Raw genomic sequence first — 15,653 nt, 5'->3', positions numbered from 1 at the left:
CAGGGCTAATTCATTTCATGAAGTGCAAGGGAAGGAGAATATTCAAAGGCTCAAAGGAAGCAAAGTTCATATTGCCACTCAGCCTCTTAGCTAGCAGCTGATAAGATCCAGAGACTCTTGTCTGTCTTCTCCCAAGGGATGAATGCAACGAGCTGAGCTACAACTCTGAAATAGACCTGCCAGAAACACCTGCTATAAAGATTGTAGGTTTCCTCTCAAAACTGAGACATAAAAAAATTTGCAGTGATTTATGACAGCCTGACATCATCTGTGGGAAAACCAATTTGCAAAAGCCATTATTTTTACTCTAAAACATAAGATCCTGCTTTCTTGTGATAAGCATCTTTCTTGCCTATATGCATCTTAATTTTATGATTATTATTATATCATATTTTGTGAAAACATTACTTTTTGGAAGTGATCCTACAGGATCTAGAACAAGTTGATAAATGATACACTAAAATGCCATAGGGATTTTATATGTAATCAGTGGGTATATTAATTGCTGCCACCCAGTGGGCTCATTTGTAGGCTTTGGCTCACCATACTATAATTTAATATATCATTGTTTGGTTAAATGATTTCATCCTTTCCATCTGAAAGAGGGTGATTTATTTCCCTCTATCAGCAGCCACTAAAAATGAATGTTTCAAGCTACAAGCTTTGGTTAACTTAGAACATGTTGTCCTACAAAAATCTTTTGTTTCTTGTAGCGTGGGAACAGCCCTGTGGAAGGCAATTATCCTTGAGCTTCAACTACCTCTGTGTGAGATTATCTGCTTTGCCTTCTGGACCTACCCGCTAAATCTAAGGAAAATACTTTCCTCTATTTAAATGACAAAATATTCTATCTTCTTTAAGATGTTGTTAAACATGTTACACAGAGGGAATTCTTTCCTGAAAAATGCTGCTGTTTCAGACCCTCAGGTAACTTGCACTGAGGTGCTTGTGGTCTTCAAGTTATGCACTAGACAGAAGATGTCAAACAACCAGTGTGCAGTTTGTCTTCCTGACCTGCAGCTCCACTGGGGCCAGCAGCAGTCACAGGCTCTCAGCCCACCTCTGCATCTGGCCTGGATAGCACTGAAGTGAATAAAGCTGGGCTGCTGTGTTAACAGCTTCTACAATCTGTATAAGTGTTATGAATAATGAAAGAAGACACTGGTAATGACAGCACATTATTGAGGAGCTGTTAAGTGCTGCATTATGATTTCGTTTTAATGCTGCTCCTGGATGAGGGAACTTGCATGCCTGTGCATGAGGAGGAGAAGGGAGAGGAGGAAAGCTGCTTAATATTCTTCTTGTTGACCTATATTTCAAATTTATCTGCCTGTTTAATTTAGAGCATGTCACTTCCACCAGGACTGGCCATTTGGGGCAGGATTATGCTGCTCTTAATTTTTGTGTTCTCAGAGGTCTTGTTGGACTACAGGGTGTTACAATTAGATGCCAACAGTGACAATAAAATAAAATAAAATAAAATAAAATAAAATAAAATAAAATAAAATAAAATAAAATAAAATAAAAATAAACTTCTTACAAGTTCCTGGGCTACCCAGTCCTAATTTGTACAGTACAGGAAAGACATGGAGCTCCTGGGGCAAGCCCAGCAGAGGGGTGTAAAGATGATAAGGAAACTGCATTGTGTGTCTTATGGGGAAAGGCTGAGTTGGGCTCTTTCAGCCTTTAGAAGGCATAATTGAGAGGAGACTTCATCAGTGCATGTGGGTGTCTGAAGGGAGCCAGGCTCTTCTCAATGGCCATAAGACAGAGGCAAAGGATAGAAACTGGAACTAGTGAACATGAGAAAGAACTTTTATGTGCAGTGACCAAGCACTGGAACAGGTTGCCTAAGAGGGTGTGGAGCCTCCCACACTGAAGATATTCCAGAACTGTCTGGATGAATCTGTGCCATATGCTCTGGGATGTCCCTGCTTGAGCAGGGGGGTTGGATCAGAGAACCCTGCTGGTGAACCCTTCCTACCTAAATTATTCTGTAATTGCATGACTCTAATCCTGCAAACCAAGGCTGTTCACCACTGTGGCTGACACAGCTGAGGTGGGAAGGAGCGGGAGAGGGCAGGGATGAGAACAAGCAGAGTCTTGACTCAGAAGAGAGTATAGGTGGCTGTAAATTATATTCCGACTTTACCCTACAATATGCAGAAAGTTGGGAAAGAAATGCACTCCAATTGCAGCACTGAGGATGCGCAGATGACAATTTCATCCCTCCAGCTGGGGTTTCTGCGCCAAAACCCAGTGTCCGTTTTACTGACCTTAGCCAGAGTACTACAAAATAAGATAATGTTGTGCAGGAATAAGGTGAAAGAAGTTGGTCTTGGTGTTTTAAAGAAGCTAAATAAATCTACCCCATGAAATCCACAGTATCTGGAGATTGAAGTGGAGGAGGATATTACACCCTTATACAATATTGCTCAAGCTCAAGCACAGCATGGGCACAGAGGCAGGGAAAGAGATTCATTCCAGCAACGACAGTGGCCAAAGCACTGGGAAATAAAATCACTTTTATTGTTCATCAATGGTAAAAATAATCCTTTTGCTTCCTGCCTGTAAAGCTTTTTACCTTTGATGCTACAGCAAGTGACCAATAAATCACATGGTAAATGCAATTTCCTCACAGATTTTTAATATTTCTTCATTCCCTGGATAAGCCTCAGCTGGAGAAAAAACAAAACTCTCCAGAGCTTACCAGTTAGAAGTATTACAATATTGATTTCACAGAAGATCCCAGATCCAGCTTGTGGTTTTTTCATCTGTTTGCCAAACAAGACACAGGACCAAAGCAGCATGTGCTGGGCACCTCAGACCATACAAGAAATATCAGAAACTGGTAAAAGTGAAGCAAAATAGAATGGTTTCATAACTGCCTACAACACAGGGAGAAGAGAAAAAGACGTAGTAAGAAATTGTTGAGGACTTTACAGTTACTTCTCCATCATCCTAAAAATGAATCCTCTGTTCAACCGCACTCCAGACTGTTGGCATCAAAACTGACATTTAATGCCCTGTCCATTTAATTTTTCTTATATCATGGTGTCTTGGTTTTGAAAGACAGTTGTCTGCCAAGGAAAGCTAGATCCTCCCTTGGAATGGAGAATGTAAACACCCTTCCCGCCAAATTATTAAAATTTTGCAATTAGGGGCTTTGAGGCAAAGATATGGGATAGGAGCAACAGTTCTTTACTAAGAATATTAAAAAAGGAAAATATACATTTAGTAGTACCAAAAAAAAAAGAAAAAAAAAAAAAAAAAAACCACAAAAAAAAAAACCAAAAAAAAAACCCGCAAGCAAACAAAAACCCTGGCAAAAACCCTGGCAGAGTCAGGGATATGACCTGGCACCCTGGTGGTCAGGGTGTTGGAAGCAGTCCAAATAAATCCCCCTGGACTAACAGATGTGGTTCTGTGGAGTAGAGATGGTCCTGTAGAAAGTCCAGAGGTGACAAGATGGGTCCAGTCCTCCTCCAGGCATCCAGTGGAAAAACAGGATACCTTGTGTCCTTCAGTCCTGGTTTTCATCTAGCTGGGAACAGCTGGCTCCTCCCCTACTGGGTGGAGCATCTCACAATGGGATGATGGAAGGTGTCATGTCACTGGTGGGCCCTAATGGCCCATTATCAGAAGATGTCCCCCTGGAGGATGGAGGGGTGGTGAAAGAGATAAGAAACACTGCCCCATCTGGTTTTAATGGCTGGCCATTATCAAAAGACATCTGTCCCCCTCCCACGTGGAATTACAAGAGAAGGAAAAAACATCTCCCAAAACCCAGCTTTCAACAGATGAAATAGAATACACATTTTTAGGTTACATAACCCAAGACACATGGCAGGCAAGTTTCACCAAAGAATGCTGACACTTGGAAGCAGACCTCTTTCTTTCAAGAGAAAATGTGAGAGACAACAGTGATGCATACTGGGAGAAATAATTAGAGAACTGATTTGCATCCAAGACAAAATAAAGTAAGGACATTGGTCATCTTAGGTTTATAAATGTAAAGTGGAATAGAGTTCCATTATCTGAGCTCTTCTTCCAAGTTCAAAACTGAGGCAAACATAAACTTCTTGACTTGCCTTAAATTGTATTCTGCAAGCTGTCAGGTGCCTGTGCTTGCCAAAGGGATGAAAAGATATCATACGTAGCTTTAGTAATAGCATTTCTCTCTTTCTTTCTTTTTTTTTTTCCCACAGCTCCATTCAACCCTCCCAATGATGCAGACAGTATTGTCAAATTCGATGCCTATGGAGATGGGATAGGACGATACAACGTGTTCAATTTCCAGTTCACTGGAGACAGATACTCCTACGTGAAGGTTGGTCAGTGGGCAGAAACTTTGTCGCTGGAGGTAGACTCTATCCACTGGTCCAGGAACTCTGTCCCTGTCTCCCAGTGCAGTGACCCCTGCGCTCCTAATGAGATGAAGAATATGCAACCTGGAGATGTCTGCTGTTGGATTTGTATTCCCTGTGAAACTTATGAGTACCTGGCTGATGAATTCACTTGTGCAGACTGTGGGCCTGGAAAATGGCCCACAGCTGACCTGACTGGTTGCTATGACCTACCAGAAGACTACATCAAGTGGGAAGATGCTTGGGCAATAGGTCCTGTTACCATTGCATGCCTGGGCTTTATTTGTACTTTCATGGTCATTGGAGTGTTCATCAAGCACAACAACACACCCCTCGTCAAAGCCTCAGGCCGTGAACTGTGCTACATATTGCTCTTTGGGGTCTTCCTGTCTTACAGCATGACTTTCTTCTTCATAGCCAAGCCTTCTCCAGCCATCTGCACCCTCCGCCGTTTGGGGCTGGGAAGTTCCTTCGCAGTCTGCTACTCTGCCCTCCTGACAAAAACGAACTGCATTGCCAGAATATTTGACGGCGTAAAGAATGGTGCTCAGAGGCCCAAGTTCATCAGCCCCAGCTCTCAGGTATTCATCTGCCTGAGTCTGATTTTGGTGCAGGTGGTGGTGGTGTCCGTGTGGCTCATCTTGGAGGCACCGGGCACCAGGCGATACACACTTCCTGAGAAGAGAGAGACGGTCATCCTGAAATGCAACGTCAAAGATTCCAGTATGTTAATGTCCTTAACCTATGATGTCATCCTCGTGGTTTTATGCACTGTCTATGCCTTCAAAACCAGGAAATGTCCAGAGAACTTCAACGAAGCCAAGTTTATCGGTTTCACAATGTACACAACGTGCATCATTTGGCTGGCCTTCCTCCCTATATTTTATGTGACATCCAGTGACTACAGAGTAAGTCCTTGGGCATCCGTTTCCATAAATCATATGCAACACTTTAGAGGACCATGTCAGCATTCACTAAAGGCTTTTTTTCACTTATTTTGCGCCCTGGGTCCCTTGCAAACAAAAGTTCTCTTTCAATGTTATCAGATTTCGGCTTACTTCTAAGAAAAGTGGTCTCATTTCAAAAAGAGCATGTGCAGTCAGAGCTGGAAGGGATTAATATCATTAGTCTGATTGCAGTAGAGGCATAACATATGAATTAAGTATTCATTTGGGTTCGTCACTATCTGAAGTCAAAGTCTAAACAAAAAAAACCAGTAGATCATGACCTAAAATTAGTCATAATGAGTTATTTGGAAGAAATTTGGCTTAAAATAAAATCTGTACTAACCAGTCTTCTTCTGCAAAAGAATCTGATATTAAAACATGATATTTCCTTCCAAATAAAAAATGTAAGGATAGAATTTCAAAATTTCCTTTGAAACAGGGTTGTTAAAAAAAATCAACAAATCTTATACTTAAATACAGAACTTCTTATTCTTTCTGCATTTTAAAAAACACATACCTCACTGAGCAGCAAGAATTGGTCAACCTCACCAGCAAACTTTAGAAACATTAAACTGTTTAAATTGTCAGATAGTGTTGCAAAGCTTCAAGTTCAATAAAATCATATTTTTGAACAGAAGGAAATTGTCTGAGAAAAAAGATTCAGATCTGCTCCACTGGAAATCTCACAGTTATTATGATGTGAGAAGTGACTGTGGGAGTTGGCCCTTGCAGCAGTTTGCAGAGAATTAGTTCAACTTTCTGCCCAGAAGAAAGGTAGATTACCTTAGGGAGGGTGTTATTGCCATTAGTAGGCACATGAAATAGTATATAAAACTGTGGAGCTAATAATGTCACTTAACATACTTTTGGTGTGGCCACCCTGGAATAATATATTTAATACTATTTTACTCAGCTTAGGAAATGTACTGAAAAACCTCTAGAAAAGAAGGATAAGTAACAAATGACGCAGTGAGACATGCAGAGTGACAGTAAAAGAGCTAAATATATTTAGTCTAGACAAGAGTAAACCCAGGGAGACGTGATCACAGACCATAAATAATTTCAAGGCAACAAAACGAGAGGAAGGGATTATTCAGTCTCAGGAGGAGTTAGAATAGCAAGTAATGGATTGAAGCTAATGAAGGAAAAGTTTAAGGAAGGCACCAGGGAACAGCTCAGGACACCCAAAGCAATCAGGAAGACAGACATAGGAGGGAAATAGCAGTGCAGACAGTCACATGAGTGGGCAGTACAGACAGTAATGGCCAAGAAGAGCATGACTTGATTGTTCAAAGAGAATTTTACAGCCTTATCTCCTGAGTGGAGTTTTCAAAACCACTTGTAGGCACTGAATTTTTATACAAGGTTCCAAATAAACCAACTCAAGTACTACAGAATCAGGGAAGATGCTTTAAATGTCTTTTTGCTGTTTTCATGACGAGTCTACACTTATGTGGTTCCTTCAAGAAGCCCATATTTAGTTTCCATGCAATGTCACATGTTGACTCTGAATCAACTTGTGCTGTCCTAATGTAGGCCTAGTCTGGTAGCATCACCTATAAACAGTCTTAGAAACAGCCCCACTCAGCCTGGAGTTATCTGCAAGTTTGCTGAGGATACACTTGATCCCTTCATCTATGTAATTTATGGTGATATTGTATAACACCAGTCCAAATGTGGACACTTGAAGGACACCACTTGTCACTGATGCCCATCAGGACTCTGAGTCATTGTCCTCTGGATGTGACCATCCAACCAATTTCTTATTCATCTAACAGCCCACCCATCAAATCCACATCTCTCCAGTTTAGAGAGAATGGTGCTGGGGGGGCACCTATCAAAGACGTTACAGAATTCCAGATAAATGCATCTTTAGCCTTGGTGAAGCTGTGCTGGCTGTCCTGAATCACCTTCCTGTTCTCCATGTGCCTTAGCAGAACACATGGTCCAGGGGGATTTCCTCCCCTCTGCCAGCACACCAGTCCAGTCTGTGAGGCCGGGTTACACACTGAACCATTGGAGTGACCTGGATTAAAAGGAGCCCTGTGGGATGGAGCTATTTTTAACACAAATCATTTAATTGATTGAGTGTATAATTATGGCAGCACAGCTGAGCTGCTCTGGGCTGTACACACTGTAGGAAAAACAGGGTGAGGGAAGAGAGCTTTGATAGAGAAAAAACCCATAACTTGAAACTAATGAAAATAAAGGTAGCTTCATTTACTCTTGTTTTATAAGAAAACTCCTGTCTTGCCTTACCCTTAGAGCACCCAGTTCCATATCCACCTGACCTGACAGCACAGGTGTGTGGAAAAAACACAGAGAGGTGAAGGAGAATGTGAAGCTGAGGTGTTCCTTTCTCACGCAGGATCTGTTGGATCCTCCATGTTCACTCAACTTGTGAAAGCTGAGCGCATTTCATGGTGCTTGCAACATCCACGTTGTGCAAAAAGTGATTATTAAATGATCACATTACTTGGCCTCATTGATGACAAAACACCAATTGTGCTCAGAATATATGTAAAGCAACAATGTCCATTCCCTACTCTATTTTCCAATTTGCAACAATTATTTCTGATGAGGAGATATGAGAAGCATTCCCATGGAAGATGGCTAATCTCAAAGAACTGCAGGAGTGTAACTAAGGAAAAATTAGCTGTAGATGTATAATCATTCGAATTAAGCAGCAGAGTTTAAAGCAGTTTAATTCAACATGTTAATTAAGAAATCTGCTTGGAAGAAAAGAATATAAACTGAAAATGAGGCAGTAAACTGGCACCTAGTTATGCTATTGAATAAAAACAATAAAAGATAGTACCAGCAAAGCTACATTAACAAATGCCCCAAGGCAACTATTTTAAAATCCTCTAACCTTACAAACAATTCATTTCTGAGCCCAAAAAGTGATGTCTCAAAATCAGGACACCTTTCAGACCCAGTCTGAAACAGTCACCAGACGTTATCTTTACTCCAAATCACATGTATATTTCTTCAAGGACTTGCTCAAGTTCTCTAATTAGGACTGGAGCTAGAAACTAAACTGGTTTTCAGTTGGGTGCTTTGCATGAGACACCTGATGTAAACCCACATAATGTACACTCTGTGTGAGCTGGTTCCCACTGCAGCCAACATTGCTCAGATACTGCATGACAAATATTACAGAGTTCTCTCATCAAGTTAGAGACCAAGAGTAGGAGAGAAAGAGAACAGATCTATCCTTTCTGTACTAAAACGAGGGAGAACACATTCAAGCAATCTCTCCCTGACATGCAGAGGCACAGGGCACCACCAGCACCAGCACTACATTCCCATGATACTGGGATTGTGGATGATAAGGATGCAACAGAGGTTCACACCAGCCTGCACTACTGCAAACCCCCAGGACTGTGGTTCGTGCTGTTATGTAGTAATGTTTCTGACATTTTGCATTTCAGAGCTTTCCACAGTGAAACACTGTGCTTTGTGCCCACTCTCTCCTAGGTGCAAACCACCACCATGTGCATCTCTGTGAGTCTCAGTGGCTTTGTTGTGCTGGGCTGCTTGTTTGCACCCAAGGTGCACATCATCCTTTTCCAGCCCCAGAAGAACGTGGTCACTCACAGACTCCACCTCAACAGGTTCAGCGTCAGCGGCACCGGGACCACTTACTCCCAGTGTAAGTAACCAGGCTGCCACCTTTCCATGGGGTTGTGGTGAGTTTGGGTAAAGATGGGTGGGCTGAGCTATGTAACCCTGTGAAAGCATCATTTTGTTTGTGTCTGGAGAGGAAAACTCAACCCCCTTGTATGGGAGTCAGCTCAGAGCCTGCTCTGAAGCTCACTGAAGTCAGCAGGAAGTTTTTGGCGGGCACTGACCGCGGGCTGATGCACACACCAAGCAGAGCCTGTGTCTGACTGTCACTCAGGCAGTGTGACAGGAGCAGATCACCTCGGAGCATTCCTGTCAGAGCAGCACGCTGGCAGGATCCAGGCCACAATGCAGCGTGCTCTCAATGGCTCATCACCTGCATTATAAGGAAAGGCTCCAAGTCTGCAGAAAATGCATCCAAGGGATGCCATAAACTGCATCTGTATGCGGAGCATGATCAATAGCCTTTGTCAGTGCCACAGCCTGGAGAAGCAATCAGTGTTCTGTTGCAAGGACAGCTCATTTGCTCTGATTCCCTTCTTTTCTTCATCTTCACTCTCTTCATCACAAGCAGGTTCACAGCTGTGATTTTGTTTTGAGGCTGTCACTCCTTTTCTGGGTGAAGTGCCCAGACAGTTTTATGAATTTAAAAAAAAAAAAAAAAAAAAAAAAAAAAAAAAAAAAAAAAAAAAAAAAGTCATCTGTATATTTGTTTGGGTTTTTTTCTTTGTCTAGCTTTAAATAACTTAATTCATCAAAGATGGGAGCACACAGCACCCCATTCATTGAGCTCTCTGGACACCCTGGAAATCTAATTGAAAAGCACACTACAGTCATAAAGAGGAAAGGAGAGACACAGAGCAAGGCTTTTCCAGCAAGTTCACAACAACCTAGCCTGAGATTTTTGAGTGCCACCTAAATTTCAAAATTGTTTCAAAAGCTTTGGCACTTCAGATGTCAGGGCAAGGAAGTAACTTGGCACCCTGCTATGCATCACATTAGCAGGGATTAGGAAGTGAAGGAAGCCCAGCCATCCCTGGCTCTCCCATGCCAAAACACACAGCAAGAATGCCCAGGGTCCCTTAACAAGAGTTCAGCCACATGGCTCTATTGGTCCCCAGTGTCTGGATTGCATCCAGTCCTGACACCAGACTCCTTGCTATTTTGGAAAATTGAATGAGATGGCACTATGTGCCTGAAATGCTGAACACTCCCAAAACACCTATCAATTCCCAAAACCTCTTAGAAGTGTGGTACCTTGGTGAAATGGTAAGTCCAATGAGATTCTTACCATTCCTTATCAATTTTGTGCAAGTCGTGTTTCCAAGTTTTTTAATACTCTCATGCTATGGAATGGGTTTAGTCAGAAATAATTTTGATTCATAAACACTTTGTACTAGATTCTGGATTGCATTTTGGAATTTGATACTTTTATTTTAATAGCTGGATAGCACATGTGTGTGTAAGCCTGCCTGCAGCTGAGAGACATCCTAAGTGTACATCTTCACATTAAAACCTGCATTTTCAAGCTTGCAAATAGCTTGAGGACATTAAGAAAAGCATAAAAATCCAGACTTACGATCTCTTACAACTTCATTGTTTGGGAAAGGTTGCTGCAGTTATTTACTTTTACTGCTTACACCTAATTGAATGAGGGCTGCTCAACGTGTTGGGCTTTTTAGACCATGGAAAGACATGGAAGTAGGGTTAAAACGTCCATCACACACAAAGGAACCAGCCCTACAGTTTCCATCTAGGACAATTATTTGGGAAAATAACAGTGTCTATCACAGTGACAATGTTTTCAAGATGAAAAATCTGCCCTTACTCCCTTCCATTAATTTGTAAGCTATTTTAAATAAATTTCCATTATTTTTCTTAACTGGCTAGTCATTTATAAAGCACCAAAAAGGTTGCCATCCAAATTGGTTCTAATCTTTGTCTAAAATATTCCACTCATCACTCCTGGGGCTGTCAGATTGTTTTTATTTTGGTCTCGATGGCATTTTCATCATTCAGAGACTTCTTAATATCAAACTCATCAAAATTAGCTTTAGGGCATTCTAGTAACTTTGAAAAGCCCATTTTTATACATTATCAGAGCTCTAGAGGTCAGCATTTTTCCTATCTTCATGGATTCCCACCTCCATTGCATCTCAGGGCTGCCACCACCTCTTCACTCCATTGATCATGAATGCCATGAGCATAGTGGCACTTGAAAGCAAGTGACAAATAAACAGTTTTTAACACAGCTTTCTCAGCCATGAAAACTGGTCAAACACTCTGAGAAAAGGTGGCACTCATGATGCTTTTGGGTAGTCAAAGTGATAGTGTCTAGCTTTGATCATTTTGAGAGCTGAAGTCTGGACTAAAAAAAGAATATGGATTTAAGCCAAATAGAGGCAGAGTGAAAGCATGCTTAGGTATATGACATGTTTTGAAATGTATATATTTGTACACATGGTTTTGGTTCTGCAAATTCCCATTTGGCAGCATGCCGCATAAATTCTGCTGCCCCAGCAGTGTCTCCCCCATTGGGATATTCCCCCATTTTCCTCTGTTATAGGCTTCAGCACCCATAAAACTTCACGGAGAACTCACCTTTCTGAATTCATAAGTACCTTCACAATTCAAACTAGATGTAATTTTTCCAAGTTACATCCATATGGAGATCTGCACACAGAGCTGAGCTCCTCCAGGCAACCTGCACAGGGGTCAGAAAGAGAATTGAACCTACTGTTTAGAGCCAGACTGGCAATTTTTTTTCCCTCTGAATGTTTTTCCCAGTCCTGGCTCCAAACTAGCTCTGACATAACTGAGATTAACTCACAGCTGTCCAGCTGTGAGCCTGAGTAGAGAATGCTCTCAGGCACATGGTGTGATTCTTGGAGCTGACCTGTGCACAGCCGGGAACTGGACTCAGTGATCCTTGGGGGTCCCTTCCAAGACAGGATATTCTATGACTCCATGATTCTAAGTGGCACACTGACAGCAGATTCAGACCTGCCTGCTCTTGGCTGTGTAGGCAAAGCTGCAAGGTCACCATGGCAGTGCTGGGCTCTCCCATTGCACCTCTGGTTCCTTTCCTTGGATTATCTAAGCAAAAGGAGGGACAGCCAGGAAGAGGGAGATCAAAAGCATGAACTTGGGCCAAATCACAACTTATGCTGGTGTCACACTTTTGTCCTTGCTCTCAACACAAAATGAAGTCTCTTGCATATCCAGCAGTATTCCAGGAAATCCCTTGGCGGCTGCTATAAGGCACGGAGTGCAGCTCAGAACCCTGCAGGGCCAGTGATTAACACTGCTGAGGTCTGTAATGAAAAGTAAGGTTTTTTGTTCTGTCTCAGGAGAGCTGGATGCTCGCTGTGAACACTTTACTCCACCCAGCAGAGTTAATAACTGCATCCCAGTACTAGAAGAGAGCTGCATGCTGTGCAGGAAGCCTGGAAACTTAAAAGGCAAGGCCACTCATTTCTCACCTACCATCATATATTTCTGTCCAATTTTGATATCCTCCTGACCCAGTTACCATAGTATTTGAGCTATTCATGCTTGTCGGTGTGTTGGACTTCAAAAAAAAAAAAAAAAAAAAAAAAAAAAAGCCTGAAGCTAAAAAATTCTGGTTAAGTGACTGAAGTTCATGGAAACAAAATACTTTTGCCTGTAGCCATACTGCAGTAGAACAGGGATTTGAATCAGGTTTCCTGAGTAGAAATGATTTTTCTATTCTCTAACAAAAAGTAGAAATAAAAATAACAGCAATAAAAAAAAAAAAAAAAAAAAAAAAAAAAAAAAAAAAAAATTAGGTCATTGTGCTGCCACGCTATACCCAGTTAAAAATAGAATTCAGAACCAGAATACAAAATAGAAATTCATTTTTACAAATCACAGACATGATGCCCTGTGGTCTTTTACATACAACAGTTGCTCCACATCTGTGACTCACAACACAATTCCATGTTGTGAGAGATTAAATTCCATTGACCTAATCCAGAGGAGGGGCTTGTTCTTGGCTCTCCAAATTCAGGAAGATGTCCTGCCCTCTGAGTAGTAGGTTAGTCCAGTAGATGACTCTAAATTTCTTTTGTTAAAGCAATTCTGTTTTCCATGAAATATTTATTCAGTCAGTGAAAGAATAAAAAATACCAGTGGATTTGAAGAAAGAATATTTTTTTTCTAAAAACTATACTGAGCATCTTTACAGAACTAGTGTGCAACTGAGAGTGCAGCCAGCACCAGATGTGGAAGATTGAGCATGCCCTTGTCAGGTGCATAAATTGCTTTTTACACTGGATGATTGAGTTTACTAAGCCATTGCTTGCCATGTGTTTTCTTTGATGAAGACATCACATTTCTCTGGGTCACTGATACCATTAACCTAAAGGATCTTTCAAAAAGCAGCTTTATGGTGCCCTGAGCAGAGATGCCACAGAGTATCTGAAAACACCTTCCTGATGCCCAATGGATAATTTTAATAAAGATGGTCAAAACAGTTTGCTTTTAAATTAAAATCCACAAGACTTAAGCAGAATGGGGTAATATATTCTTTGCTCAAAACACAAATACATTTGGAAACAGATTGTTATACTCTGATTCAATTGTCACCTAATACCACTAAAGCAATGAAAAACTGATGTATAAAATGTTATACCATGTAAACAAGTTTATCAGAATCTGGTCGTCACTTCTGGATGCATACTGAATCCTGATCCAGAGCTCCTAGAAGTGAAGTGTATTATAGGCAGAAATTACTGTGATTAGGTGAGAAACAATCTTGCTTTTAAATTCAGTTATAAAAAAAATTCTTCACTTCACCTACTATGTTCTTATAATGATTATTTTTATTAATTAAAAGGTGATTAACACAGAATTCTAATATGGTAGATTATCTCCCATATGTAAAACAACATGTATTTTCTTCACGAGTGTCTGCCGCAATTATGTGAAAGCTCAAAGGATCAGACCTTAGCATTTCTTGCCAATAAAACACATAAAATTCAAAGGTTTGGGGTTTTTTACTGAGATATTTTAGCACCATTAGAGCTGTATTAATTCACACTACCATGCAAAGTGCTATAAACTGAGACTCAGTGGCACAGAATCGTTAAAAAAAACAAAGTATTTTATTCTGATGGTTCTTGGAGAAGTGTAACCACCCAGTGGGCAGCAAAGTGAAAACAGGTTTCTTCAGAGGATGCTTCAGCCTGAGGTCTGAGTTGCCATGTAGAGGTGCAAGCAGCACCTCCATCAGCTCAGCTGCTGACACGGACAGTGAGTTTTCATTAGGCACCTTGGTTAAATGGGGTGAGATGGTCCAGACCCACACAAATTCAAATCCTGTGTGCTGCTCCTTTTTGCTGTCCTGAAGTCACTTGATTTTTCCCTTTTTTCTATTCCAGCATCTGCCAGTATGTACGTGCCAACCGTGTGCAACGGGAGGGAAGTTCTGGACTCCACCACTTCGTCTCTGTGATTGTGGCTTGTGGTTCAGTTCTTGAGTTTTTAGACTGTTAGGCAAAATTTTGCACATGTTGTGCACTCCAGAGAACACCAGAAAACAAAAGACATCCAAGCAAAATTAGTACCTTTTTTTAGATACAGTGTAATAAATTATTTTTGAGGATTGTACAGTATATAGTGACGTTCTGGAACTTTTTAGACTGATTTTAGCCATTCTGTTGTTAACGGTTGTAAGGGATGTGTAAATAACCATGGTTCACAATGTGCATAGTCCTGCAGTAAGGGAGTGATTGTTGCAAGCACAGTTGCAATGTTAGGTGACTTCTTTCCTACAAATTTTTTTTGTAGCTCCTTGTTGTAATTAACTTAGACTGCATTTCTATGTTGTATATTACAGTTACCTTACGTGTAACAGATTGGTTTTCTCAGCACAAAACAGCAGTATTAGTGTAAAGGCACCAGTAATAAAAAGATAAAAGTTTTTCAGCATGGTTTCATTTTTGTTCCTTACTCTCTCAAGGTCATTACATTTTTCTAGAGAGGAGGTTAGGTAAAAAGGATAAGAAGTCTGGAGTGTTTGTACACAGGTTTTTGTGTGTTGGTCAGTGCTGTGTTATAAAATCCACATAACAATATATGTGCTTATGATTATTGCTTTTTCAAGGTCACACAGAAATTCTCTCTTCTTAAAAAAAAAAAAAAAAACACATTATTAAAGCATCTCAATTTCTCTTTCTGCTTTTAAAATATAGGGTAATTTTCAAAAGTGAAAATGTCTAATTTCATCTTAATGAGATATTAGCAAAGCATTTTTGACTCCTGGCTCACTCATTTGGCACAACTAAATGCCGTCATGCACACAATGGATTGGTAGCATATAAAAACAAAGAGAACTTAGATTAGGTTGGAATAAAATCTGTCAGAAAATTAGCTAAGACTATTTATTATCTCCAGCCAAAACAAAGCTGGTTCAGCTTGTCTGCATCAACAGTGCTGCAAAAGGTAATTGGAGCACCACAGAGACCAGAAAGTCAAAAAAGAGAAATGCGGGAGACATGTACACATGTCCCTGGGGTGACCTTTGTGTTCCAACCTAATGCTTCAAGACACACATACCACCTACTTAGACAACTGCAAAATATCTTAAAAGTCTGGCTTTTGAAACTGCACTCTTAAAGCAGCCCTCACTCTATTGAAACAATCTGGAATTCTCTCTTCTGCCAGGTCCAAAAAGTCATTAAGGAAACAA

General features: G+C 40.8%; 1 protein-coding gene across 7 annotated transcripts in view; it reads left to right on the top strand.

The window, feature by feature from the left end:
- The window catches only part of GRM3 (glutamate metabotropic receptor 3), a 104,069-nt gene extending 89,176 nt beyond the window's left edge, over positions 1-14,893 (top strand). For all 7 annotated transcript variants that reach the window (XM_040062786.1, XM_040062784.1, XM_040062787.1 and 4 more), the window contains 3 exons: positions 4,209-5,275; positions 8,795-8,969; positions 14,344-14,893. In XM_040062786.1, the coding sequence (XP_039918720.1) occupies positions 4,209-5,275; positions 8,795-8,969; positions 14,344-14,417 (1,316 nt within the window). In that variant the 3' untranslated portion in view covers positions 14,418-14,893. The remainder of the gene's footprint in view (positions 1-4,208; positions 5,276-8,794; positions 8,970-14,343) is intronic.
- The last annotated feature ends 760 nt before the right edge of the window (positions 14,894-15,653 follow it).

Source organism: Hirundo rustica, chromosome 4 (assembly GCF_015227805.2).
Source record: "Hirundo rustica isolate bHirRus1 chromosome 4, bHirRus1.pri.v3, whole genome shotgun sequence".
NCBI lineage: Eukaryota > Metazoa > Chordata > Aves > Passeriformes > Hirundinidae > Hirundo > Hirundo rustica.
This window is presented reverse-complemented; position numbering and strand designations above follow the sequence as displayed.